The following is a 25,798-nucleotide window of genomic DNA, read 5'->3' as shown; positions in this document are numbered from 1 at the left end:
AATATCCTCCACTCATTTTACCACCTTTATCCTCTTCGCCGCTGTTCTTTATGCACTTGGAAAGCATAAGGATCCCAGCTGAGTTATTAATCCAAGTAAAAAGTTATTGTAACAGAAGTGCCGCCAGGCTTCCAATTTGCAGAGCTACAATGGAAGAGTAATTGTGAACTGGATGCTACAGCTGTAGGTTTTCTTCATGAGCAGACAGTCCAGATGTTAACTGCTTTCAGATGAAGGCAGAACAGTTAAAGTTTGGGTTACTGTTTATGTACACAACAATATCGCTTGATTACAAAGCGTTCCCTTGAAAACAACGAAGTCCCTTAGGGTTTATAAGTGCACAGCATCAACTCCTGCCTCGTGTACATGAGTTTGATTTTCAATTAAGGAAGAACAAATTAGGTTAAGCGCATTAAGCCAGAAGCACATGAGGTTAGTTTTCTCCCAAGCACTGAATACAGCAGCAGTATCTCAGCATCAGTATTTATCATGAATTTAAAACACATTTCCGAGAACGACGTTTCTGGACTGGTTCATTGCTGGTTGTAAGCTCTGCCTCCAGCTAGCTCTGAATGATTTGTTGCAGTGCAGCTTTTATTAATGTTTAACACGGGATTCCTTTTTTTCAAACACTTAGTTTCCTGAAGGTAAAAACTGTATCTGATTCAAGAGGATGCTTCCGAACCACAGAGGACAGACCAGCTGCAGGAAGACCAGAATGCTTTCTGGACAGCCAGGATCAGTCACCATGCAGACTGCTCAATTTAAACACATTGGTGCATTTCATGTGTCTCCAGGTAACGGGTACCTGCTCCTGCAGCCCCATTCCTTCTGGGCTCACAGGACTACAGATGCGTTACCACACACTGGTCATGTACAGTAGTTCATTCCTGTTTTATATCAACATTGTGTCAGGAAAACAAAGTTCAGAAGTTGGCCAGGAAACATTGACTTCATGAACGTGAGTTTAGATCTGTGTGCCTGAAGTGCAAACTCTTAAGGACCATATTCTCAAGGCCACCCAGCCTCCTTACTGCCAACACCCTACCTACCTGACCCTTCCTTCTGCAAACTCAGAGGAACTGAATTTGCTTAACAAGCACTTAGCATCTGTAACACTCACAACAGTAATCTTGGTTATGTCTGGTTAAAGCACATACCTGAACTTTGAGAAAACACAAAGTTTTTATTACCAGAGAACTCTTCCCTGTGAGGGTGCTGAGGCACTGGCACAAGGTGCTCAGAGAAGCTGTGGCTGTCCCATCCCTGGCAGTGCTCAAGGCTGGCTGGGGCTTGGAGCAACCTGCTCTAGTGGAAGCTGTCCCTGCCCGTGGCAGGTGGCTGGAACTGGGCAAGCTTTTAGGTCCCTTCCAAGCCAAACCAAGCCAGTCTAGTATTCAATGATTCTACGAATATCAAGCACCAAAATGCAAATCCTTATTCTTTGAGAGAAGGCCAGAGGCTTGACAGGGATCTTCTTCCTTTTTCCAAGAAAATACAAAACAGGCAGCAGCACCATAGTGCCGTCACCAATTTTAGAAGCAGCCCAAACATTGTATTTGGAATTACTCCAGTTCCACTAAGTTTGTGAAAGCTAAAAATTCTTGGACAGACCAATTCCTGGGAATGAGACAGGCACCCTCCGAGCAGCCACACTTACTCAAATTGCTGCATGTAAGTATCTTGACTGGGCTGTGGCGTGAGGAAGCAGCAAAGAAAACAACTACGCTGTGGAGAAGAAACCCTTGGCCAGTCTCCTAAGACACAAAGTGACCTGCTGAAAACACCCACTTACATTTCATTTCACCAACGATGCTGTAAACTCAAAGGGAAACTCCCTCCCATAACAAAAGAAGTCAACACCCCCCCCCCAGATGCAACCAATATGTAATAAGGATTTTATTGAATACATTTAGAAAAAAAACTAGAGCATGAAGACATGAAATTAATTTCTGCAGGTAAGTTTTATGAATGTGCAGAATCAAACAACCATGCAAAAAGACATCTCCCCACCTCCTCCAACTGTAATCCAAGACTCTTGTAATGGCAATATTATTACCACCTTAAAACAGTGTTCCAGACACATAATTCATTGCTTTAAAAAGGATTTTGTTCCTGAACGGAAATGAAGAAAAATTTAGTAGCAATTGGGCAAGACCAATGATTAACAGGTACAGTACTTAGCCAATGCTCATGCCATGTGTAAAGAGTGCAAGCAAAAAATGCATCATTATGTAGAATAGGTAATTCTTTTGTTCAAGGCAAAATTCCTAGTAAAACTAATCCCTAAACTACTGAAATGGTGACTTGATAATGTACATGTTCAGGAAGATCATTCCATGGAAGATTTGTTTTGTCAAGTTACATCACTGCCGTGTGAAAGAGTCAGAGTAGCTGGACAGCTAAGTGCTTAATAGTATATTAACATTAAATTCCAGCTCCTCCAAGAAACGTTTCGGGTATCAGATGTAATGCTAGGTAGGAACATGGGCTTATACATGAGGGAAAAGATGAAGATTTCTGTCACAAATTTGCATACTCATGCAATTTTTCATATTAAAAAGGGATTGTGGAGGAAAGGTTTTATCTGCCACCTGAACAGCCAGTGCTGAGACTCACAATACATTGTCTACACGTGTAACATGTAAACCCACACTGAAAAGCACCACAGCCTTTAAAGACTCATTCATTATAAAAGTATACTATACCACATGAAGTTAACCAACTTATTAAATGCAGCACAACTTCCAACAACTTGATTAGAAGGGTACATTTAACAGCAAGTATTCCAGTACATACCTGTCTGCCATTCCATTTCACTATTATTAGACAGGTGAAAGCCTGTACGATCAAAAAATCAGTTCCCAAGCCTTGCTTCTGGGACAGTCCTATGATTATTTTGGTTTAACCTTCTCTCCACATTTACTACTAAAAGCTACAGCCAAAGCAATATTCCATTGAAGTGTCAGCTACCCCTACTCTTGTCGAGGTGCCATTACATGAAATACTGGGATCAAACACTGTATGTTGAAAACTGTTCTGAGCACTGCTCAGAACATTCAACTTGGGTAACTGATGCCGCTTTTGCAGCTTGATGATGAAGACGTAGTTACAAGCTGCTAAGAACGAATGCAGTTAAACAGAAAACTTGTGGCAGTGTACACCATCCAAGAGTTTCTCCTTTTATTTTGGAAAACATCACAGGCCATTGAAAACTAGACTGTTACTTGTAAAACCTGTACCTTCCTGCTCATCAACGCTGGGGATCTTTTGTATGCTTGCTTACTTTTTTTGAACAGGTGAAATTTAAAAGGGGATTTATTGGTACTAATACAAGAAGTCATTACAGAACTCTGGAAGCATCTTTAAGTTTGAGCTGAGAGTATGAACAACAGGAAAAGAGTAGGAGGAATTGAATAAAAAGCAAAAGCGAAGACCATGATTACTACTCTACTTATGGCCAAGCTGACCCAGCTACCAGCAGTTTGAAAGAGCCTATCAAACTGTTAGGGGATCCCAAAGTCTCAGCAGAAGGGGCCATTCATCCACACTGCTCTCTGTTTAGCATTTGGTATACTAAGGGAGAATACAACTTGCTAGAAATACAATTTTTCCCCCAAATCCATTTCCATTGTAGCTCTTTAAAAATATATTTTACATAATGTAAACCTACTGCATGTGTGGATGCAAATAAACTGAAAATATGTTACAAATGTCTAAAACATTTATATAGGGTATTTATATATCCATATGGCTAGACACACATTTGAACTTGCTTGTTAAGCAAGATCTTTATCCTGGCATTTGAACACTGCTCATTTTGCTGTCCAAGTTCAGAGTTCTGCATACAAAACCACAGATGGCATGCTAGTAGCTACAGCTATCTAGAACATTTAACTGAATAGCACTGAAGTGACTATCCTCAATATCACACCCATGTAAGCTCTGCTTGCCAGTTCAGAACACATCAGGGAACAACTGTTCAATTTTTAGAGGACCTTTTGCAGGCATACAGTTTTTTGTGAGCTTGCACTCCATCACTTCACGGCATTGATTAGACATTGACAAATTTATACACGGGGGTGGGGGGGGGGAAGAATCAAAACCAGAAGGCATTATTAGAGGTTAATAGAACCTTTTAAACAGAACTTAGAGCTAAAACTTCTAATAGGGGCCCAAGGAAGTAAGTAACCACAGTCAGTTCAAGACTCTGAGGAAACAGAATCTTGAAGGTAAAGAAGCACCAAGGCAAATTCCATGTACATAGCACTAGCCTTACTTCCTTGGTGCTTGGGGATGGTTTCTTTGGTAATGCATTTCCTACTACTTTAAACATGAAGTAGGACTTCAAGTACTGCTAAAGACAGAGCTCTGAGCTCATGTCAAATACCTGTTGGAGAACAGTTAAGTTTCTTAGAAATCCGTATTTAACTTCAGAACGACTTTACTATGCTCTGTGCCGCTCTCGTAATTATTCCAGGCACACCAAGGTAAGCAGATGAGCATCTGCACATTTCTAAGTCCACAGGACAGCTTGTTTACAAATACAAGTTTTGGCACAATAAACAATGATGTACAAGCTTTCATTTGCATTAACCTGCCCCATTCCTGGAAGTGCTCAAGACCAGCTTTGATGGGGCTTCCAGCAACCTGGTCTAGTGGAAGGTGTCACTGCCTATGGCAGAGGGGTTGACACTGGATGAGCTTTAAGGTCCATTCTAACCTAAACTATTCTATGATGACATGATCCTATGATTTTGCAGGACTTTATATACAAAATGCTGGTTTTTGTTCAGTTGCAACCCAAAATTAAGAAACTATTTGAAGAAAAAGAGAAAGAAAGTTCACTGCATGTGTTGCTGCTTGGATAAAATTCTCATATTTAAAACTATCCTGTTTTCAGCCACAAATTGTTACTGATGCAGAAATCCAAATAAAGATAAGGTCTTAATTTCATACTCCAGTGTTTTGCTTATGCTGCTCATAAGAAATAATATTTTAACATATTTCAATTCAAAGGTGCAATTATGATTTGAGACAGACATTTTAAAGCTTGCGTTTTGTTTCTCCTAAGATTTATCCTGTAGATAAATTTAGTTTTTTAGATTACCATCCTCAGAAACAAGAGCTATGTGTATCTACATAGCAAAAAATTTCCTGGAACACCTACAGCATGTACTGGCTTCTTTTACACATATCCACCTACTTTGAAAAAAAGACTCAAGTATTGCAGAATTGGACAGAATATACCCTGTCAAATATATACAGCACCCTGGTAATTTCACAATAGTGTGCTGTTTGTATAATCTCCACAGATGAGATGCTAAATTACTCAGCCATTACATTGTCCATTTACTTTTAATTTCAATCTGACCTCCTGCTTTTATACATGAAAGACTGCAAGAGTCAGCAAGTACTGAAATCCTTAGCAAAATACTGTTTATTCCATCCCTCCACAGCCAACTGGTATTGAAACAAACCTTAGTTTCAGAAGACAGAAACGTAAGTCTGTGGTTTTTGATATTTATATGCCTTTTTATTCTAGATGTAGAACTGCATGCTAATAATTTCATGAACTCAGATTTTTGCATCTGTATTACTGTATGCTTCATACTGAACAGTACTGAAGCTAACATGTGCCACCCAGCAGATCCAGTCTAAACTGAATACTTGAAAATTCAGCACTCACAGTGGACAGAAATCACATCTATTTGGATAGTCAGTACATGGTAGGCAAGGTTATAAGCAAAGGGCAACAGCTCTTTTTACTCTAGATCTCCATGGAGACACCTCAACTAGCATAAATATACTCATGGGAGCAAGAGCAGAAATAGCTATTACCCTTTAAGCTTACACCCCCATTTACTGTACATCAAATTTCTTTGTATAATGGAACATATGATCAAGTATAAAAAAATGACTCTATATAAAAGTTAAAATATTTGATTACAGTAGCAAGTCACCACTTCATAATGGGAAATAACTTGTCTCTTGGAATCATTATTGATCTGAACTCTCTTTTTGTTGTTGTATGTTGGATACTGGTAATTCAAGACTTGCCCATAATAAGGGCTCTGCTTTCCTCATAGTGAGCTCAATCTTTGTAGCCGTCATGTTCACATAACTTCTCTTTACATCGATTACCTAGAACAGAAAACATATTTCACTCTTCAATTTAAGAAAACAGGCTGCTAGATACACGGGCATTAAGTTCTTGGGAATTTATTGCTAAATTTCAGTTGATGTTTAGGTAGATGGACTTCCCTCTTGTTATCTAGAGAAGTCATAATTCTCCCATTCCCAAGCTATGAACATATATATGCCCATGCATATGAAACATACACATTGGTGTAACACATACATAAGCATATAGCTATATAGTGCCAAGGGTTTTCTGTACTACCACTATAATGGAAGTTGGGATCAGAAAAGACCTCAGGGGGTCACCTTCTTCTCAAAGCAGTGCCAACTATGTTGTCACACCAGATCACCTGGGGCATGAGACTCGGATTTAAATGTAATTAATGAATGCAAGTGACCAAATTTCTTTCAATAAGCAGAGTAATGAGGGAAATCAAACTGTTTTGAAAGAGAGGAAGCTGAGGTTTGTGTTTTGCTGTGTTTTTTTTTTTTAATAGAAAAGTTATCCTTATACTTACTCCCCATAGTTTCACACTGCGATGAAATTCCTTATCTCCTTCAAATACAATATGGATATTTAACTAAACAGGAAAACAAGAGAAAATTTTGTCAGGCTAATAAAACATTTGACACATCAAGTATGTTTCAGCAAAATACATCACATTAGAACAGACCCTACAATAAGCAAAGTGATCAAACTGTCCCTCAGAAGTGAAAATCCATTCTAACAGTTTCTGATACAGTACCGTAGCCAACAGTGCCATACATACATCCTAGAAGCTGTGTCATTTTCTCCAAATGCATGATTAAGAAATCAGTGAAGCATTTTAACAGTTGCTTAATATTAGAAGCTGAGAAGCTGCATACCGTGAAGAACACTATTAAAATGCAGTAAGACAAATACAATTTAATTATGAATCTATAATTATTTACGCATATATTGATGCAAATTTATCACACATGGGTTTTAATTGCAGAAGTCTAATTAAAGAGTTTGGTGTGGTTTTTGTTTTGTTTTGGTTTTTTTTTTTTTTTTACATACTGTATTGCATCTTAAGCAAAAACCATTAAAGCACAGATGCCCAAACAGAAGGGAAAACTCCAAGCTATACATACTTGGAACAAAAACAAATGCCAAGAGAAAGCCGTTACTCAAATAAGATTCTTATGCTCCTTCTGCCTTGTACATAAAGTAGAAGCCAGATTTTCCTAACTTCAAGCTGCTGTAAGAATTAAGAAAGAGATACTTCTTAAGGTAAATGCTCACCATTGTGCTATTTGCTTCTACGTAGCTCAGATCAGGCACAGAGTTTTTAGCATACACAGAAATAGTCACTTCTCCTCCGGTCTGATGCCAGTCATGCCTGCATGGAACTACTTTCTTACCCTACGTAACAGAACAGGTACAGAAAGAAAAAGCTTGTAAAAATACTCCTGAATGCAGTTTCAAGATTAATTCAGGGTAAAAGCCCAGGACTATTTTAATAGTCAATAAGCACAGCTAATAAAGCGCTGTATTTTATGTTCACAGGAGACTGCAAGACTCCACTTACATCTCTTTTCACTAAATATTTTAGCTATTGGCTCCTGACAAACCTTAGAAGTAAGAAAACCAATGCTCATAACAGAGACTACAGTAAGAAACCAGGACATTCTGACAGGGAAACAAAACAAACCCAAACAACAAAACTGTTACTTATTGGATTAACTTCCTTCCCAAGACTACAGCTATCCAGCAGGTTGCAGAAAGGAACTGAACAAAGAAACAAGAAAGCCAGCCATAAATTCAAGAAACTTCCAAATTACTGCAAAAAATTGAGTATTACCTTCTGTTCTCTGATGCAGGAAAAATAAATGGTGACAAAAATGACAAGAAAAAAGTCAAGTACCCCTCCCTCCGTTAGCCAGAAGACCATTATCTCAATATGCACACATTTAATACATAGTTTCTTAAAATCTGGGTAAAATCTTTGCAAGAACACTGTTCTGCTTCAGGCTCACAACTTCAGCTTTGTTCATTATCCCTACTTTCTGTATTAGAAAAATAGTTCTTAACCATAAACACAGAACTTAAAAGGAAGCACCAGTTCTGTGACTTAAAGGAAATAAAGGACTTGTGAAGTAATTGCTGCAGAATGAGGTAACAGAATTGCCACTTTCTATTATACATCTTTATTTTCTTCTGTTAAATCACAGAACCATAGAACGGTAGCAATATCTAACCCATTTTGTCTCAGCAACAGACAATATATTCATATCAAGAATTTTGTGCTCACCTGCATCCAATGTGACCAGTGTTCATTCCATTATTACATTCTATAACATTTTCTGAGAATCTTTTTAAACCTTGAATGGAAATATTTTCACCCTGTTATTCTGCAGTTTGTTCCCAACATTGCATTGAAACACCTAATAACTAAAAAGATGCTCTCTGTATTTGTTAAACTGGTAGCCAAATCAAAATGCTTAACTAGACCAGAAAAAATATTCAGATGTGTAAACAAAATCAAAACTAGACACTAGACAGAAGGAGACCCTTCCAATTCTCTATTGTCATGCTGTGCATATCATCCTCTGTGTTATTTTAGAGGTAGTGATCTGTAACAGCTTAACTACAGTAACTACATGTCAGTATTCATACTTCAGAATGGCCAGCTACAGACAATGCTAACGCTACTCACCTCATCCTTTTTAGTCCATACATGTGTTCCTGTGGTGCAGCCTTCTTGAGCTAAAAATGTATTGAAGTCAGATGTTTTTCTTTTACAGCAGCTCCAATACTTCATCCTAGAAAATGTGCAAAGCAATTAACAAACAATATTTAGGATACTATTTACTGTGAATACTTAGGATCTTTCCTTTATACATTATTACTGGTAATTTAGTATACCTTCTTCAAGCATTGCCACTTTTGACTGAAGAAATACAGAATGAAAACAAGACATCTACAAAAAAGAGACGTACAAAATAAGAGACATTAAAAAAAACTAGAGTTAACTGAATACTAACCCTTCATGGAATATAGGTACACCAGAATGGTATATACATACTTCTTCTGTGCTCTCTGGTCCTTGGTACGTCTAGCAAAACAAAGCATTTGAAGTATATTACTATTACAGGATATGGACCAAAGGCAAAAACAAAACACAACTCACAACAGAAACACTGAACAAAGCACTACAAAGCTTTTGAATAAATAATCTGGACCTAATGGCTTGCCCTATCTTTTCAAAGTAACCATTCAACCTTCATTCACAGAAGGTTCCCTGGCACTCCTAACAAGCTATACTTTGCAGTTCAACGGTGACATGACCTATGCTCCTAAAGGTCACTTTAGATCCTCAGAGATACCCATCTTTAAAAACACTCTGAACATTCAGAGAAAAAAAGTATTTAAATGGAAAACAAATTTATCATTCTTAAAACACATAGAAATTAAACAACTCTGCCACTGAGTATCAGATCAGTTCTGCCTAAAACAAAAAAGGGCTGCTGGGAGTTTTCCTCACACTAGAGTTCCAGTACAAAACCGAAATCTGTCACATACCCAATGAAGTACCTACTTAAATTCTACTGTCCCATTCCGTACAACATAAGGGTGTTAGTGTAAAAAATCCTCACGTTAAATGACTGTTTAATATGAAGACTAGTTTTTGTGTGTGTTAGTGTAAAAAATCCTCACGTTAAATGACTGTTTAATATGAAGACTAGTTTTTGTGTCAAAACATTTTCTTTGTGTATTCTTTTTGATGGAGGCATTAATTAATAAGATCTGCAGATGCTTCTGACAATACAGAGGTCACAGAATCATAGAATAGTTAGGGTAGGAAAGGACCTCAAGATCATCTAGTTCCAACCCCCCTGCCATAGGCAGGGACACCTCACACTAAACCATGTCCCCCAAGGCTCTGTCCAACCTGGCCTTGAACACTGCCAGGGACTGAGCACTCATAAACTCCCTGGGCAACCCATTCCAGTGCCTCACCGCCCTTGAAGTATTTCTTCCTTATATCCAATCTAAACTTCCCCTGTTTAAGTTTTAACCCGTTACCCCTTGTCCTGTCACTACAGTCCCTGATGAAGGGTCCTTCTCCAGCTTCCCTATAGGCCCCCTTCAGATACTGGAAGGCTGCCATGAGGTCTCTTAAGATGCCTAAGCAGTCCATTGCAAGATAACTCTTGCATTGGGTGCTTTGCCTCAAAGGCACTGGGACTACTTTTAGAATCATAGAATAGTTAGGGTTGGAAAGGACCTTAACATCATCTAGTTCCAACCTCCCTGAGGTTGTCACTAGTGTGACACCTCACACTAAACCATGTCACCCAAGGCTATGTCCAGCCTGGCTCCGAACACTGCCAGGGATGGAGCATTCATAACCTCCCTGGGCAACCCATTCCAGTGCCTCACCGCCCTTGAAGTATTTCTTCCTTATATCCAATCTAAACTTCCCCTGTTTAAGTTTTAACCCATTACCCCTTGTCCTTTCACTACAGACCCTGATGAGAGTCCCTCCCTATAGGCCCCCTTCAGATACTGGAAGGCTGCTATTAGGTCCCCACGCAGCCTTCTCTTCTCCAGGCTCAACAGCCCCAACTTCCTCAGCCTGTCTTCATACAGGAGGTGCTCCCGTGCCCTGATCATCCTCGTGGCCCTCCTCTGGACTTGTTCCAACAGTTCCATGTCCTTTATATGTTGAGGACACCAGAACCGCACACAATGCTCCAGGTGAGGTCTCACAAGAGCAGAGTAAAGGGGCAGGATCACCTCCTTCGACCTGCTGGTCACGCTCCTTTTGATGCAGCCCAGGATACGGTTGGCTTTCTGGGCTGCAAGCACACACTGAAGCCAGCTCATGTTCATTTTCTCATCGACCAGCACCCCCAAGTCCTTCTCTGCAGGGCTGCTCTGAATCTCTTCTTTGCCCAATCTGTAGCTGTGACAGGGACTGCTCCCACCCACGTGTAGGACCTTCCACTTGGCACGGTTGAACTTCACGAGGTTGGCATCAGCCCACCTCACACGCGTGTCAAGGTCTCTCTGGATGGCATTCCTTCCCTCCAGCATATCAACTGAACCACACAGCTTGGTGTCATCGGGAAACTTGCTGAGGGCGCACTCAATCCCACTGTCCATGTCACCGACACAGATGTTAAACAAGACTGGTCCCAACACCGATCCCTGAGGGACACCACTCGTTACTGGTCTCCAGCCAGACACTGAGCCATTGACCACAACTCTGCGTGCGGCCATCCAGCCAGTTCTTTATCCACCGAGTGGTCCATCCATCAAATTGATGTCTCTCCAATTTAGAGACAACGATGTTGTGTGGCACAAGTCCAGGTAGATGACATCAACTGCTCTACCCTTGTCCATCAGTTCCGTAGCCCCACAATAGAAGGCCACCAAATTGGTCAGGCAGGATTTCCCCTTAGTGAAGCCATGCTGGCTGTCACCAAGCACCTTGTTGTTTTTCATGTGCCTTAGCATGCTGCCCAGGAGAATGTGCTCCAAGATTTTGCCAGGCACAGAGGTGAGACTGACTGGTCTGTAATTCCCCGGGTCTTCCATTTTCCCCTTCTTGAAAATGGGGGTTATATTTCCCTTTTTCCAGTCGTCGGGAACTTCACCTGACTGCCATGATTTTTCAAATATGATAGCCAGTGGCTTAGCAACTTCATTCGCCAGCTCCTTCAGGACCCGCGGATGGATTTCATCAGGTCCCAGGGACTTGTGCACGTTCAGGTTCTTAAGATAGTCTTGAACCTGATCCTCTCCTACAGTGGGCCTAGGGTCTTCATTCTCACAGTCCCTGCATCTGCCTTCCAAGACTTGAGTGGTGTGGTCAGACCATTTGCAGGGAAAACCAAGGCAAAGAAGTCATTAAGAACCTCAGCCTTCTTCAAATCCAGGGTAGCCAGTTCTCCTGATAGCTTCCAGAGGAAGCCTACACTGTCCCTAGTCTGTCTTTTATTCACTACATACCTATAGAATCCCCATAGAATGCCTACAGAATATCAAGAGCAATTCAAGTGTTATAAGGTATCTCTCATCAATATTAAACATTTAAAGCTGAAAAATGTCAGTATCATGGGAATGGCAAGCTCACTCATTAGACTTTCAGGGAAGGCTTCAGTGTCATTTTAAGTTATCTCCCAGAGCAATTTCAGTACAAAGCAGCTCACATCCGTCCATACTAAAGCATGTTATCAAATGTGCATTTGTTAAGCCTGATGGACTTTGTGCCTCTTCCAAATCAATTTGTAGCACACAGGAAAAAACACACCACAGAAAGAAAACCAAAACTGCATACTCAATAGTTTAGCAGCTGGGTTTAAGAGTGGAACTGGAACACTTACTTTTGAACAGCCTGCATTTTTACATGCCGTCCCAATCTTGATTTCATCACCGTCTTCCTCTGTAAACAGATTCATATTATAGAAAATAGCAACTGAATTGTATAATTTACTAAATATTTTGCACTGTTAAGAATTAAAACCAGGTAAGGAGTAGACTAGAAAAAAAATCCCTTCTTAACCTGCCTATTTTCTGCTTGGCACTGAAGTCTGCCAGAAAGGTACAAACAGAAATTAGACAAGCATTCTAAAACCTGTATTACCTATGCAAAAAGAAACAGGGGAAACAGATGAGGGAGAGCCAACTAGCCGCCACAGGAATTTCACCAATTTATGAAAGACTTTATATGACATTCTGTTTCCAGTAACGTAAGACTAAAGTTCATTTCTTGGGAATGTTTCCAGTCATATATTCAGAAATAGATGTTGCCATCATGTCCATTTAACCCAGAAATCTTCCAAAACAGGCAGTTCAAATAATTTTAATGGCAACATATTGCTCCTAACACTCAAGTCTCCACATTGTTCACGTTTAAACTTTGATTATCACTCCCTGGGCTGGAAGGTATTTCCCAGATTAAGAACATAATTACATAAAATTATCACTTAAGAAACAACAACAAAAAAAATAGTATTTATTGGTGTAACCATCAGCATCACATACCAACTTTACCTCCCTATATCCTTACCTTTTTTCTCTTCATTTTCTGATGACAGCTTCAGTTTATCTAGTGCTTGCTTCAAGGAAGCTGACACTTTCAGCTGTAAATTTGTCATTGGCTCATCTGGGCTAAAAAATGTCCACGTACTCATGTCAGCTTCATGCAAAATCATTTACAAAACACAACAAAGTAGTAAATTTTCATCTTGCTATAAGGCTCTTCCTTTATAACCACAAAGAAACAATCTAGCTTTACAAATGCCAATTCTTACTGCTTATAGAAAAGCACAGTAGAAATTTAGAAGGCAGTCTTGTCATTCAATAGGAAATTCTATATAATCTACAGCAATAAAAACAAATCTGGGAAATTAAGGAATCTAAATACAAGCACCTTGAAGTTATTTTTATGACTATTTTATTTCCTATGAAGCTAAATGCTGAGAGATCCAGTACTACCTTGCCCTAACCTGAACTCTTTTTATTTCATTTTGAAGCTTAAGGCAACATCATCACTGCTACCAAACACAAACTCTCTTTAAGTTAAATTCAGAGGTTTTATACTACATAAAATGTGAGACACTATATGAATAACCAAACGAGCTTTAACTTGGCTAACTGACCACAAATTTGGCAAAACTTAGTTTCATATACTCTACCTTGGCCTTTTAATTGTTTCCAATGGTTTTGGTGCCTGAATTATGTGTTCTTGAAATCTGGGTTTCAGTTCAGCTAGTTCCTTTCGTTCAGAGGTAGTTTTGACTTCTGGTTTAACAGGCTCAGGAGGCTTCTCACTGTTATGAAGACCCTTTGTACAGCCCTATGGAGGAAAGCATATGTTTATATATACGCACAGTGTAGTTTGTGTGCAGAAATAAAAGCTACCAAAAACTGTAGCAGGTTCTCTTATTTTTTCAGCTCCATCGTTAACTCACCATCCTTTAACCTACTTGAAACATCGGCTACAAAAGAAATCCTACAGCTAAAGTGGAAAATATCTTCATTTGGACATGCATTAAAGAAAAATGCATGCTTTCCATAATCAAGCAAAGGAACAAAAAATATTGACCTTCTTTCATTATTAACATGCATCTAAATAGGTTCTAATAGAACTAATTACCACCATTAACGCTTGTAAATGAGACCCAGATTCAACATTATATCAAGAAAAATAGTGCATGCAAGATTTCAGAGTTTTAACAAAATTATGCCATGTCTCATCAGTATTATGTCACTTGACAAGTATAAAAATGGCAAACAATCAGAAGTACATACCACAATGCTTAGGAAGTCAGAAAAGTCTGTTGTTCTTCTCTTGCAACATGACCAACCCTATAAACATTATGGAACGAAAACAAAACAAGCATGACTACCTTACTTGGCAACAGCTTATAAAAAGCAAAAGACTAACTGTATTCCTTTACAAGATGTGGCACATCATGATTAGAGATTTTCTTTTGCCTTTCTTTGGACACTATTATCATCATCTACATCTCTAAAAGCCAGAGAAAAGTGTTACAGCTGCCATTTCTAGTTTTCCTCAGAAAATTTGGTAAATATGAGCCGGTATTTCTGTGACAAGTTTGGTGCCAACTCTGTATGACAGAAAAAGAAATTTTACTTTATCTTATAAAGTAACATAGAAATGAAACAAAGAAACATTACACCCATGACTAGGCTCACCTGTGGCAGAACACAGAGGCCCCCATCCTAAGCTAGATATCTGCATTGCATAGCCAACTACCCAACCACATCAACCAAGAATTTTTTATTATATAAACCAGAAAGCCGGTTTTAGAGAAAATAACCTTGGCACTCCAAATAATGTGCCTTAGAGCTCAAGGAACCTTATTAAAGACAACAGTTTGACTAATAAATGCACCACTGCTTGGAGAGCTTAACGGACACAATGGGGTTTGGTAGGTGGTTCTACAACATCTTCAAAATATATCAACCACTTCCACAAGTGAGGAGACAAAAGGTTAACCCTGCCTTTTTAGACTGTGTACAATTTATAGCAGAAGAAAAGCATTCAAAATATGATAATTTTATGATCGGGCCAAGACACAGGATAAAGAGAGGGCTAAAAGTAGTATTTGTTTTTAAAACGGGGTGTGTAAGTGGGAGTAAAGATGAGCTCTTGAAGCAACTGTGTAATTTCTGTCATTATAATTAGGTAGAAGTTTTATGTACTGTTTTATGAGTACAACTATAATTTTGTCCAGAACAAAACTCCATAGTCTACGTAACTGCATCATATTTGATCTAACAGCATCCTTTCCAATTTGCCAGTGGCACATAACCTGTTGTTCCAGAGTTACGTACTGCAGAAAGAGCAGAGCTTATAGGAAACAAGCTTCCTAGCACAGATACACAAGCTTCCATGAGCCCCAAAGACATCACATTATAAGAAAGAGAAGAGCTGCACTGCCAGTAGAAGCAGTTCCTAAGTACCAAGAAAAAATGCTGGCCCCACAGCTCACATTAACAGCAGCTTGGTTTCCTAAAATAGGATGGTTAGGCTGCAGCTGTATTAATACAGTAAACAGCGCCAGGCTCCATTTCTGGGCACCAGATTTTTGACCATACACAACTGAAGTGTTAGAATGATTTCCAGTACTGTTTTGGCAGTTGTGTCTAAATAATTCCATGCAGGCACCTGGGATGCATTCAGTAGATCTTGCTGGAGGAAAGCTTTTTAATGTAATGAACATAGGCTCTGCAGTTGGCCTAAGCACTAGAGACCAGTCACAGGTACGTTTAATTCACTACTGAAGATGTAGGCCAAGAATCCTGGACAGCTGCATCAGAGCCATGGGCAATCAGTCCCAACTTAACATTCTTACTTGACTGATTAAGAGAACACAATTGTTTTCTACAGTAGGCAAATGTCACACACACCTTAACTGAAAAAGGGTAGATTTAGTTTAGATACAAGTAAGAAGATCTTTACTGTGAGGATGGTGAGACATTGCTACAGGTTGCCCAGAGTCTCTGTAGATGCCACATCCCTGGCAGTGTTCAAGGCTAGGTTGGACTGGGCTTGGAGCAACCTGGTCTAGTGGAAAGTGTCCCTGCCCATGGCAGGAGGTTGGAACTGGATGAGCTTTAAGGTCCCTTCCAAGACGAACTATTTTGTGATTCTATGCTTAGTGCTCCAGCCACATAAGACCACAAGCAGCTGGTCTGAACTCCAAGCAGGCTAATTAACTGAAAGAGTATGACACCTCTCAATGCCTCCAAAGACCTGTTCGGAGGATCTAAACTATTGAGACACCTGATGTTAATCAACAGGAAACATGTCATACAGACCTGCATGGCATTTGGATCATGAGTGTAGCTTTTAATGTCTTCTTCAGGCTGCACAACTGTGCATTTCTAATTTCATGGGGTTGCTCAAACATGACAGGATGAACATCAGTTCATGTTCATCAAACAGGAACATCAGTTTCTAAAACACTGGAACACTTGGAATTAAAAAGGAAACAAGCATACTGGTTTACACATAGACAAATAGCTACATACTTACTTTGAGAGCATCATGAAAGACTGGCACACCTGGATGGTATGTGCATGATCCTAGAAGGAAACGGCTATTATTAACATTCAGGCACACCAAGAATCTTTATTCATCCCATCACAAACCCAGCAAAAATTTCACACTGCAATTCCCATATGCCATGAGCTGTCCCACTTCTCCAAGTGCACATAATTATTAAAGGACAGGCTCCACAAAACATGCTCTGTGAGTGCATTAAACCTAAATAATCAAGATTTTTTTCTTCTGCATTATACAACACAAAACAGAAAGCAAGCACCCAAGATAAACTTCTATTTCCACATGGAGCAAATAAACTTTCTGTGGATCATCCCTTGCCTCCATCAACAATCAGTCCTTACTGGCAGTTCAGAGGAAGTAAAAAGGTGGCCTGTGGCCACCCAACAAACAAAAAATACTGGTTTACACACCAAATACATTTACATCTGAGCAAGGGTTTCTATCCAGGAGCACTGTTAAAAACATCTCTCAACACAAATCCATCATTTTATCCACGATAATGAGCTTGTTCTTTTTTCAGTGTCCGTAGTATCCTAGGTCACTTCAGGACATGAAGCCAAACGCTAATCTTCCACATACACAATTTAGACATGTCAATACTAATAATTAATAGGTTCTGCAGAAAAACCACACTGAAGCATAACTTCCATTAATGGAACTGCTATGTTCATAGATGTTTAACATTACAGCTTTTTATGTTGCAACTCTTCTTTTTTTACTTAAGGTATGCATTTTTCCAAAGGCAATATAATTGCTCTGAATTCTCTAACATACGCTGCACGGATAGTATTTTAATGACCTGACTCTAAAAGTGATGGGAAATACTTGTTGACTTTTAGCCAGTAAAGCATAATTTTTTTGTTAGAAACAGCTGAAAGCAACATAAATAGTAACAATTTTTATAATAAGCCTCCATAAACTGGAAGAGTGAAAAATACTGCAATGCACATAATAGGAAGCAAAAGATAAAAAGTGTTAAGCAACTTTAGTAGTAATCTCCCTACAGATATTAAATAGGAAAGAAAAAACAACCAAGCTTTGTAGTTTTCTTTTCATAAATGTGTACACTTTAAGAAATATAGCTTAGTATAATTTTCTTTGATTTTATATTCACTGCTTAAGCCTAAGGTACTACCATATCTCAGAGGCATCAGTTCCCATCTAAACTCAAAAGATGGGTATTTTGGGACATCTATGAACTTCTACCAATTCCTTCAGCTTCAGAATACAAAGCTAATGTTGGTAAACCTCACAGTAATATAAAAGCAGATGTGGCTATTTTGTAGAAAGAGCCAACAACTTCACTTCTAAACCAAATAAAACCAGAGGTTATTCTGCAAAATATAAAACCATGTCATCACAAGCATCATGGTAGTAAAACATCCCACTGACCCTGAAGTTTAGGGATACTGAAAGTTATAATTACTCTACTTCCGTAGGAAATTAAAACTTGGTTCTCGGAAGTGGTCTGTGAATAACTACATTTACCTTTAGAACCGGTTAGACTAGGAAACAGTAATTCCAGTAAGTGTCCAGTTACTAAAATAAACTTCTCAAGAAGCTACTTCTCGCAAGCCAAGCAACACAGTTAGCACAGGGCCAGACCAACCACATCAGCCTACTACAACTTGGTCACAAACATAAGAACACAGGATAAAGAACTGTTGTTTTAATAACAACACAGGTCATAAAGCCCCAGTGAGAATTTTTAGTACAAAACCATCTATCTGCTTTGTCTTTTGGAGCAAAGGGATGCAGGTGATGGCCACAGAAGCGATGACTAAATGGAATCACTCCACAATTGTGATTTTCAAATGCCTGCTTTTCAAGTTACTAACATTAGTGAGACCTGCTCAAACTGATAACCCTCTCTTTGGCAATACTTAGCTCAGAAAAAGAAATACACTTTATGCCATGTTTCTTAATCACAGAACTCACACACATGCTAGACATGTTAGCCTACTTCTAATCTTGTGGGTCTCTATACATAAGGCTAATGCAAAGAGGAGATTCTAGCAATTCAGCCAAAAGAGTTGCTTTACTTGAGGGCAAGCCTACTGAAAACTCAGATCACCCCTTCTGCAGCCTCTGGGGAATTATGAAAACTAAAATGTCAGCACTGTGAAAACTCTCCATAAGCTTTTGGGAGACAGGCTTATAATGGTGTGTCTGCATTAAGATCACTGCATGCAAATGGGAAGAACAAATAAAGAGGAGAAAAAAAAATTGTTTGACCTTTTTTTTTGCCTCCCTTCCCCCCACCCCCTTATAAAATATAAGGACTAAGTTCTTCCCTGTAAGCGTGCTGAGGCGCTGGCACAGGTTGCCCAGAGAAGCTGTGGCTGCCCCATCCCTGGCAGTGTTTAAGGCCAAGCCGGACAGGGCTTGGAGCAACCCGGTCTAGCGGAAGGTGTCCCTGCCGGTGGCAGGGGGGTGGAACCGGATGAGCTTTAAGGACCATTCCAACCCAAACCAGTCTATACTTCGCCAGGTGCTGGATTCACAGTATACATAGGGGAAGCACCGCAAGAGCTCACAGCACTTAGCAAAGCAGACATACATATACTGTAAGACACATTTAATTACCAGCTCCTAGCCCACATGCTACAATTAAAACAGGCCCTGATAACTGCTATGTATACAACACCCACAGACCCTCAGAAGAAACACGTCTGTTCCTCAAGGCACCCAGTTTCTGCCTTTAAAAGGGGTGACAGTAACGTACAGAGCAGGTCCTTATTACCTCTTTCCCCTCATTCTGCTGTTAAGAGTTCTGTTATTACACAAGAACCCCGCAGTCAGGCCCACCGCCAGCTCCGCGTTTCCGCACCGACGGGACACCTTCGTGCCCGGCCAGGCTCCGCTGTGCAGGGGCTCTGGAGCCTGTAACGGAGCAGCCAGCAGCATCGCTTCACCGCGCCGGACCGCCCCTCCACCCCTGAAGACACCGAGACCATCACACAAAAACACGAGCTCCTCTGGGAGAAGTGAGCCGGGGCCAGACCGGTGCAGCGATAGACGGGGATGGCGGGAGGGACACGGACACACCACACAGCCCGCAAGCCAGGGCTGTCCCTGCCCCTTAGTGCTGCCGTCCGTTCCTCAGAGGCCTCAATGACAGCTCCCAGCGCTGCACCGCGACGTGGCTCCACCGGCCGGGGAGGACACCGGGCACGGGTGCCTCAGCTCACCCCTCATACGTTTCTTGCAGAGCCCTCGTAACCCCTCTGAGAGGCCACCCCTCACACCCCCAGGCCGAAAGCTGTCTGTGGAGCACTTAAGGATGCACCCCGCGCTCCCCCTTCCCCTCCGCGCTCACCCTCCGTGTTGGTTTCGGGGTCGAAGCGCTGACCGCAGCCCCGGTTATAGCACAGCAACGACATGGCGGCGGAGCAGCCGGCGAGCCGCCCGTGACAACGGAGACCAGCGAGGCTGCAGGAGAGCAGCGTCGGGGGGCGGCGCGGCCCTTTAACGGAAAGAGGCGGCCGGAGGCTTCCGGAAGCTTCACGAAGCTTCGGGGGAAGGGGAAAGCGGGCGGCCGCGGCTGCGCGGGCGGCTGGGGCGAGCGGAGGAGGAGGGGGATGAGCGAGCCGCGGTACGGAGCGCATGCGCGGGGGGAAGGGAGTGGGGCGCATGCGCGGTGGGTTGGGAGTATGTGGGGCGGAGGGGTAGGGATGGCGCTGGAAGGGGTGTTTTTTTTGGGTTAGGTCGATTGTGTGGTCCCGGTGCCCACGGCAAGACAGGCTCCGGGCTCAGAGGAGCTCTCCGGGGAGCCATTGAGCTGCAGCAGAAGGGGTCTGACTGCCTCCGGCACTAGCGGTGATCCCCGGTCACAGGGGCCTGTAGGGTCGGGCCGGGCTCCTCAGGGTCTCATCCGGCGTCTGGGCCAGGGAGGAGCAGAGGGAGGCTGGACCCTGCTGGCCGCAGCTTGCTTGGCTGTGGAAGTGCGGTGCTCTTCGGTCTGGGGTCATCAGGAGCCGGTGAGCACCCCCGCCTGTGGCTGGTGCTAGGCTGGTGCGGGGATGCTTAGCTTTTGGCCGGTTTCTAACTTTCTGTGGGGAATGTAGGTTGTCTAAATCAGTTAAAGAAATACTTGGCTGTAAAAAAACTGTAATCAGGAAACTCGATGCTTACATTCTGAATATCAATGGTACATGTGAGCTTAATTTAAAAACCCGTTTTGTATTCTGTATTAAAGAGTTGTCTCGTTTTCACAGAAGCAAAGTTACTAATGTCACGCATGACTCTGAAAAAGATCATGTTTTAATGTTCACACAGTTCCCTTGAGGTTGCCCTGGGTGTTCCTGTCAGCTGACCAGCTTACGTGTCCTCTATAGTGTGCCAGCTTCTTTGATGTCTCATAATAGGTTGCACGTAATAATTACAGTGATCTGTGTTTCTGCAGGCAAATACAAATTGATTTCAGCTAATTGTCTACCGCACAGTTTTTAAACTAGGAGTGCTGAAGTGTTCATATGACATATGACAAATCTTGAAGCACTTGTGCATAGAATGAGAAGGTTAACTGATCTCTACAAGTGCTTCTTTAAAGGAAATTTAAGGATGCAAAAAGGGTAATTGCAGACTCTTTCCAACAGTCTTCTGCGGACTTACAAGTTTATGTGAGATATACTCCACTTGCTTCATTATCTGTATAGCTTACATAAAGACACAGGTTTATTTGAGCTATCAAATACTAAGTTCTTGCTTCTGATCTGACGCTCCCTCTGGGGCCTGTGGTAAGACTGGGAGAATAAGGTGCTCAGTTTCAAGTAGAAAAAACAACACTGTTTTGCTGCTTGCCAGGAGTGGTTTAATGTATAAATGCATGTTGTGATAACAGGAAAGGAAGGAAAGAAGTAAGAGTATAAATAAATTTTGTCCTTTTTATTTAGAAAACATTTATTTCTGCTTGTGGATGCCTTATGAAGCAAGAAGATTAATGGAAATATTGCGTAATTAAAAGTAGGTGTATTCACATTGTTACCATAGTGTGAAGACTTGTTCCTAAAACAAGAAATTCGCTTATTTGCTGTCAAGCGAAAATGACAGATAAGAATAAAAGTCTTGCTTTATAGCTATAAAATAAGTTTTGTGCTATTCCTGGGACTGTGGTTTCATTTCATCTGTAGCGAGCAAGCATACTTCCATTTTAGAAGGATCCAGCAATTTTTGGCTTTGTGGAATGCAAACAAGTTGCACTTCTGCAGAAGCAGCATCAATTTCTGTTTTGATACTATTGTATATAAAATTAAAACCTCTTCTTTTACCAGCATGAGACTTAATGGACTTCAAAAGTAGCATTCCTATGACCTTAGTGATGGACATTTGTTCAAACACAGGGAAAACTTTTGGGGAGAAAATGTTCAAATCCATATAGTTCCCCAAAAATACCACGTCGTGCTGTTCCATACCTAGTTGCTATCTCACTGATACAGAGACATGCCTTTAGATCTTCCAGAAACCAATCCATCATGCAGGTATTTGTTTCATAGTTCAAAATTATGTAGTTTATCACATTAAAGAAAACCTGCAAACTCAATTTGTTTTTAACATACCCACAGTCAGTTCTTGGAAGGTTACCAAGCTGTATCTGTCATCTTTGTATGTGATAAGTGGAACGAGGGTTTTGTTTTGCAGAACAGTGTACAAGCAAATAGTTTGTAATTGAGGCTTTTGAAATCACATCTATTCTGCATGCACAAAGCACTACAGTGCACAAGAGTCATCTCACAGCAGTCTGCAGAGCTTCAAAAGAGCACAGTTCCTGTGCTTGATAGGAAGGTGTAAGAGATTTCCAACTGAGTTTTGAAAATGTGGGAGTGCCTTGTTCAAATAAGAGTTAGGTAATCAGTTTCTTGTGTGCATAATAGATATTTAAGCCTCATATTCCTGTATGTTTTGTGTAGAGACCTTTCTTTTTAATGGGGATTCACATTCACTATCAAACGGTTGATCACTGGATGTTGGGTTCCAGGAACCTGTAGTGAAAACTATTTACTTAATTTTATATGAATTTTGTTGTTCATTTTCAATTTTGAAGTCTTACAGAATGTTAGACAAACTTTTACGATGTCTTTAAGAACTTGATCTTGTATTTGGTGTTCTGAGATAATCTTATCTGAGAAATAATAAAAGATTTTTTGTGTAACTTTTTTATTATTATTTTTATGGAAGCGTAAAATGGTTTGGGTTGGAAGGGACTTTAAGATCATCCAGTTCCAACCCCCTGCCACGGGCAGGGACACTTTCTGCTAGAGCAGTTTCTTCCAAGCCCCATCCAACCTGGCCTTGAGCACTGCCAGGGATGGGGCAGCCACAGCTTCTCTGGGCAACTGTGCCAGTGCCTCAGCACCTTCATAATAAATAATTTTATTTACACATGTTCTGTTTTTCTCACATTAGAAATTCTGCACTTAAAAAAGGAATGGAAGCAGTGTTCGATGACAGACAGACATAAGCAGGAGAATGTACTGCTGCTCTAGACATGTATGTCTGCTTTTGGATAGACTGAAAGAGTTAGTGGGAAATAATCTGGCAGTGCCAGTCATACTGATGGTAAGAACATGGGTTTTTTTGCTGATCATAGGTGATTACAAAATGTCAGAAATGTTCTCATCAAGGGAATTTTGAAGTAATTCTAGAGAAGGTTAAGCCTTGATCATGGTTTGTATAATTCCATGGGAAACTGCTATTTTTAATACAAGGTCACTGAGCCTAGCAGAAATGCATAGGGGAAATCAGTGGCTGGAAAGGGAAGCTGCACATCTGCAATCCAGAAATTGAAGAATCATAGAATAGTTAGGGTAGGAAAGGACCTTAAGATCATCTAATTCCACCCACTCTGCCGTGGGCAGGGACACCTCACACTAAACCATCTCACCCAAGGCTCTGTCCAGCCTGGCCTTGAGCACTGCCAGGGATGGAGCGTTCACAACCTCCCTGGGCAACCCATTCCAGTGACTCACCACCCTTACAGTAAAGAACTTCTTCCTTATATCCAATCTAAACTTCCCCTGTTTAAGTTTGAACCCGTTACCCCTTGTCCTATCACTACAGTGCCTAAGGAAGAGTCCCTCCCCAGCATTCCTATAGCCCCCCTTCAGATACTGGAAGGCTGCTATGAGGTCTCCATGCAGCCTTCTCTTCTTCACACTGAGCAGCCCCAACTTTCTCAGCCTGTCTTCATACAGGAGTTGCTTCAGTCCCCTGATCATCCTTGTGGCCTTCTCTCGACTTGTTCGAACAGTTCTATGTCCTTTTTATGTTGAGGACACTAGAACTGCACACAATACTCCAAGTGATGTCAGATCTACTTTCTTAGTACAGAATATTTAGGGTTGGAAAGGACCTTAAGATCACCTAGTTCCAACCCTCCTGCCATGGGCAGGGACACCTCACACTAAACCATGCCACCCAAGGCTCTGTCCAACCTGGCCTTGAACACTGCCAGGGATGGAGCATTCACAGCTTCCCTGGGCAGGCAATTCCAGTGCCTCACCCCCCCTCACAGTAAAGAATTTCCTCCTTGTGTCCAATCTAAACTTCCCCTGTTTTAAGTTCTAACCTATTACCCCTTGTCCTATCACTACAGTCCCTAATGAAGAATCCATCCCCAGCATCCTTATAGGCCCCCTTCAGATACTGGAAGGCTGCTATGAGGTCTCTACACAGCCTTCTCCAGGCTGAACAGCTCCAACTTTCTCAGCCTATCTTCATACAGGAGGTGCTCCAGTCCCCTGATCATCCTCGTGGCCCTCCTCTGGACTTGTTCCAGCAGTTCCATGTCCTTTATATGTTGAGGACACCAGAACTGCAAGCAGTACTCCAAGTGAGGTCAGATCTACTTATTTAATGGTAGTGATGATTTATGGGATTATTATTATTCCATCGCTGTAAGCTTTAAAAAGATAATTGGTTTTGTATGGTATCTGTCGGTCTTACATGTTCATTTGTGTATACGTGTATACATATGTGGATATATATAGACATAAGTATATATAAAACGTTGTCTTTCAAGCACAGACAATATATCTGAAGCAGGAATCGCACCAGGAAATTCCTGTGTCTTGTTATTGAGGGGGTCAGATTCGATGATCCGGCAGTGAAAATGAGTTTCTCTTGTGGTGACGGAGTTCAGTTTCTTTTCTCAAGGAAAATCCTTTTAAATTTGAGATTTGTTACCCGCAATCTGGACCAGAAGATTGAAGTCTCACAGCAACACATTCACTGTGACAGTATTTTTGCTCTCTTTCTAGATCCTCTCTGCTTTCCCCATAGTGCTAGTTGGACAGATTGGGCTAGTACAGCCAGGAATGCGTGTTACCTTCTAATGCGCAGAGCTACTGCCCATCCTGTGGTCTTGAGAACCCATGGAAAATGTTTGCTTATTACGCCTGGAGATGATCACTATCATGTGAAGCTGTCTCATCCTCTACAGCTGCATGCCATGAAATGTTATGCATTGTATTATCATTAACATTTATGTACCTAAAAACAATAGATCAATACTTCAAAGACTTGTTATGGAGGTTTTCAGTTCAAGTCACTCTGTACTATGTAGGAAGCCTTTGGCCAGAACTGTATTTGCTGCTTTGGACCAAAATGGGTAGGTGAAATAAGCAGATTGTGATGTTGAAGTGTGACGAAGGATAGGTTGCATGGAAATTCTTTGTCAGAAACAGCTTTAGGCAGGCAGAAGCAATGTCTTTTTTGTGTTTTAAGCTTAAAATATATTATCAGACTTGGAACGTCTTAAGTAATGTTATTTTCTATTGGCTCTCACAGCTGAGTAGCATGTCAATGCACCCTTCAGTGCTTTCTGTGTGAGCCATCCTAGATTCCTACCAGTGAAAAGTCATCCCATCTTGTGCATGGTTCATGGAACTTAGACATGAGATAGTCACTTAATTTCTGAGCATTTGAAACAGTAAGGTTTCATTGTAAAACCGGAATCTGTAAAGAACATGTTTCAGTTCACTTCTCAAACTGCAGGATCTGCTGGTTTGCTTAGCAGTTTGTTTGGTGAGGAGCCTTTCATCTCCGTGCCTGCAAACCAGGACATTGTTCATGCAGAACTGCTAGTC

The 25,798-nt window shown here is 41.0% G+C and overlaps 1 protein-coding gene across 1 annotated transcript; it reads right to left on the bottom strand.

Annotated features, from left to right (window-relative positions):
* Window positions 1-1,884: 1,884 nt before the first annotated feature.
* CHORDC1 (cysteine and histidine rich domain containing 1) lies at window positions 1,885-20,277 on the bottom strand. Its single transcript, XM_065678789.1, has 11 exons — window positions 20,032-20,277; window positions 16,683-16,732; window positions 14,429-14,485; window positions 13,813-13,973; window positions 13,185-13,285; window positions 12,499-12,557; window positions 9,151-9,221; window positions 8,823-8,928; window positions 7,409-7,528; window positions 6,660-6,722; window positions 1,885-6,144 (listed from the first exon to the last, which is right to left on the bottom strand). The coding sequence occupies exons 1-11, from the start codon at window positions 20,093-20,095 to the stop codon at window positions 6,001-6,003; spliced, it is 996 nt and encodes a 331-aa protein (XP_065534861.1). The 5' UTR covers window positions 20,096-20,277; the 3' UTR covers window positions 1,885-6,000.
* Window positions 20,278-25,798: the final 5,521 nt, after the last annotated feature.

The sequence above is a fragment of the Lathamus discolor genome, chromosome 4 (genome assembly GCF_037157495.1).
Source record: "Lathamus discolor isolate bLatDis1 chromosome 4, bLatDis1.hap1, whole genome shotgun sequence".
NCBI classification, from domain to species: Eukaryota; Metazoa; Chordata; class Aves; order Psittaciformes; family Psittacidae; genus Lathamus; species Lathamus discolor.
The sequence above is the reverse complement of the archived record's forward strand: the minus strand, read 5'-3'. Positions and strand labels throughout refer to the sequence as shown.

Coding starts and splice junctions, on each gene's coding strand:
- CHORDC1 (XM_065678789.1), bottom strand. CDS start 20,095: ATGTCGTTGCTGTGCTATAACCGGGGCTGCGGTCAGCGCTTCGACCCC. Junction 8,929..9,150: donor GTACCTATATTCCATGAAGG/GTTAGTATTCAG, acceptor CACATTTTCTAG/GATGAAGTATTGGAGCTGCT. Junction 7,529..8,822: donor TATGGACTAAAAAGGATGAG/GTGAGTAGCGTT, acceptor TCTGTTACGTAG/GGTAAGAAAGTAGTTCCATG.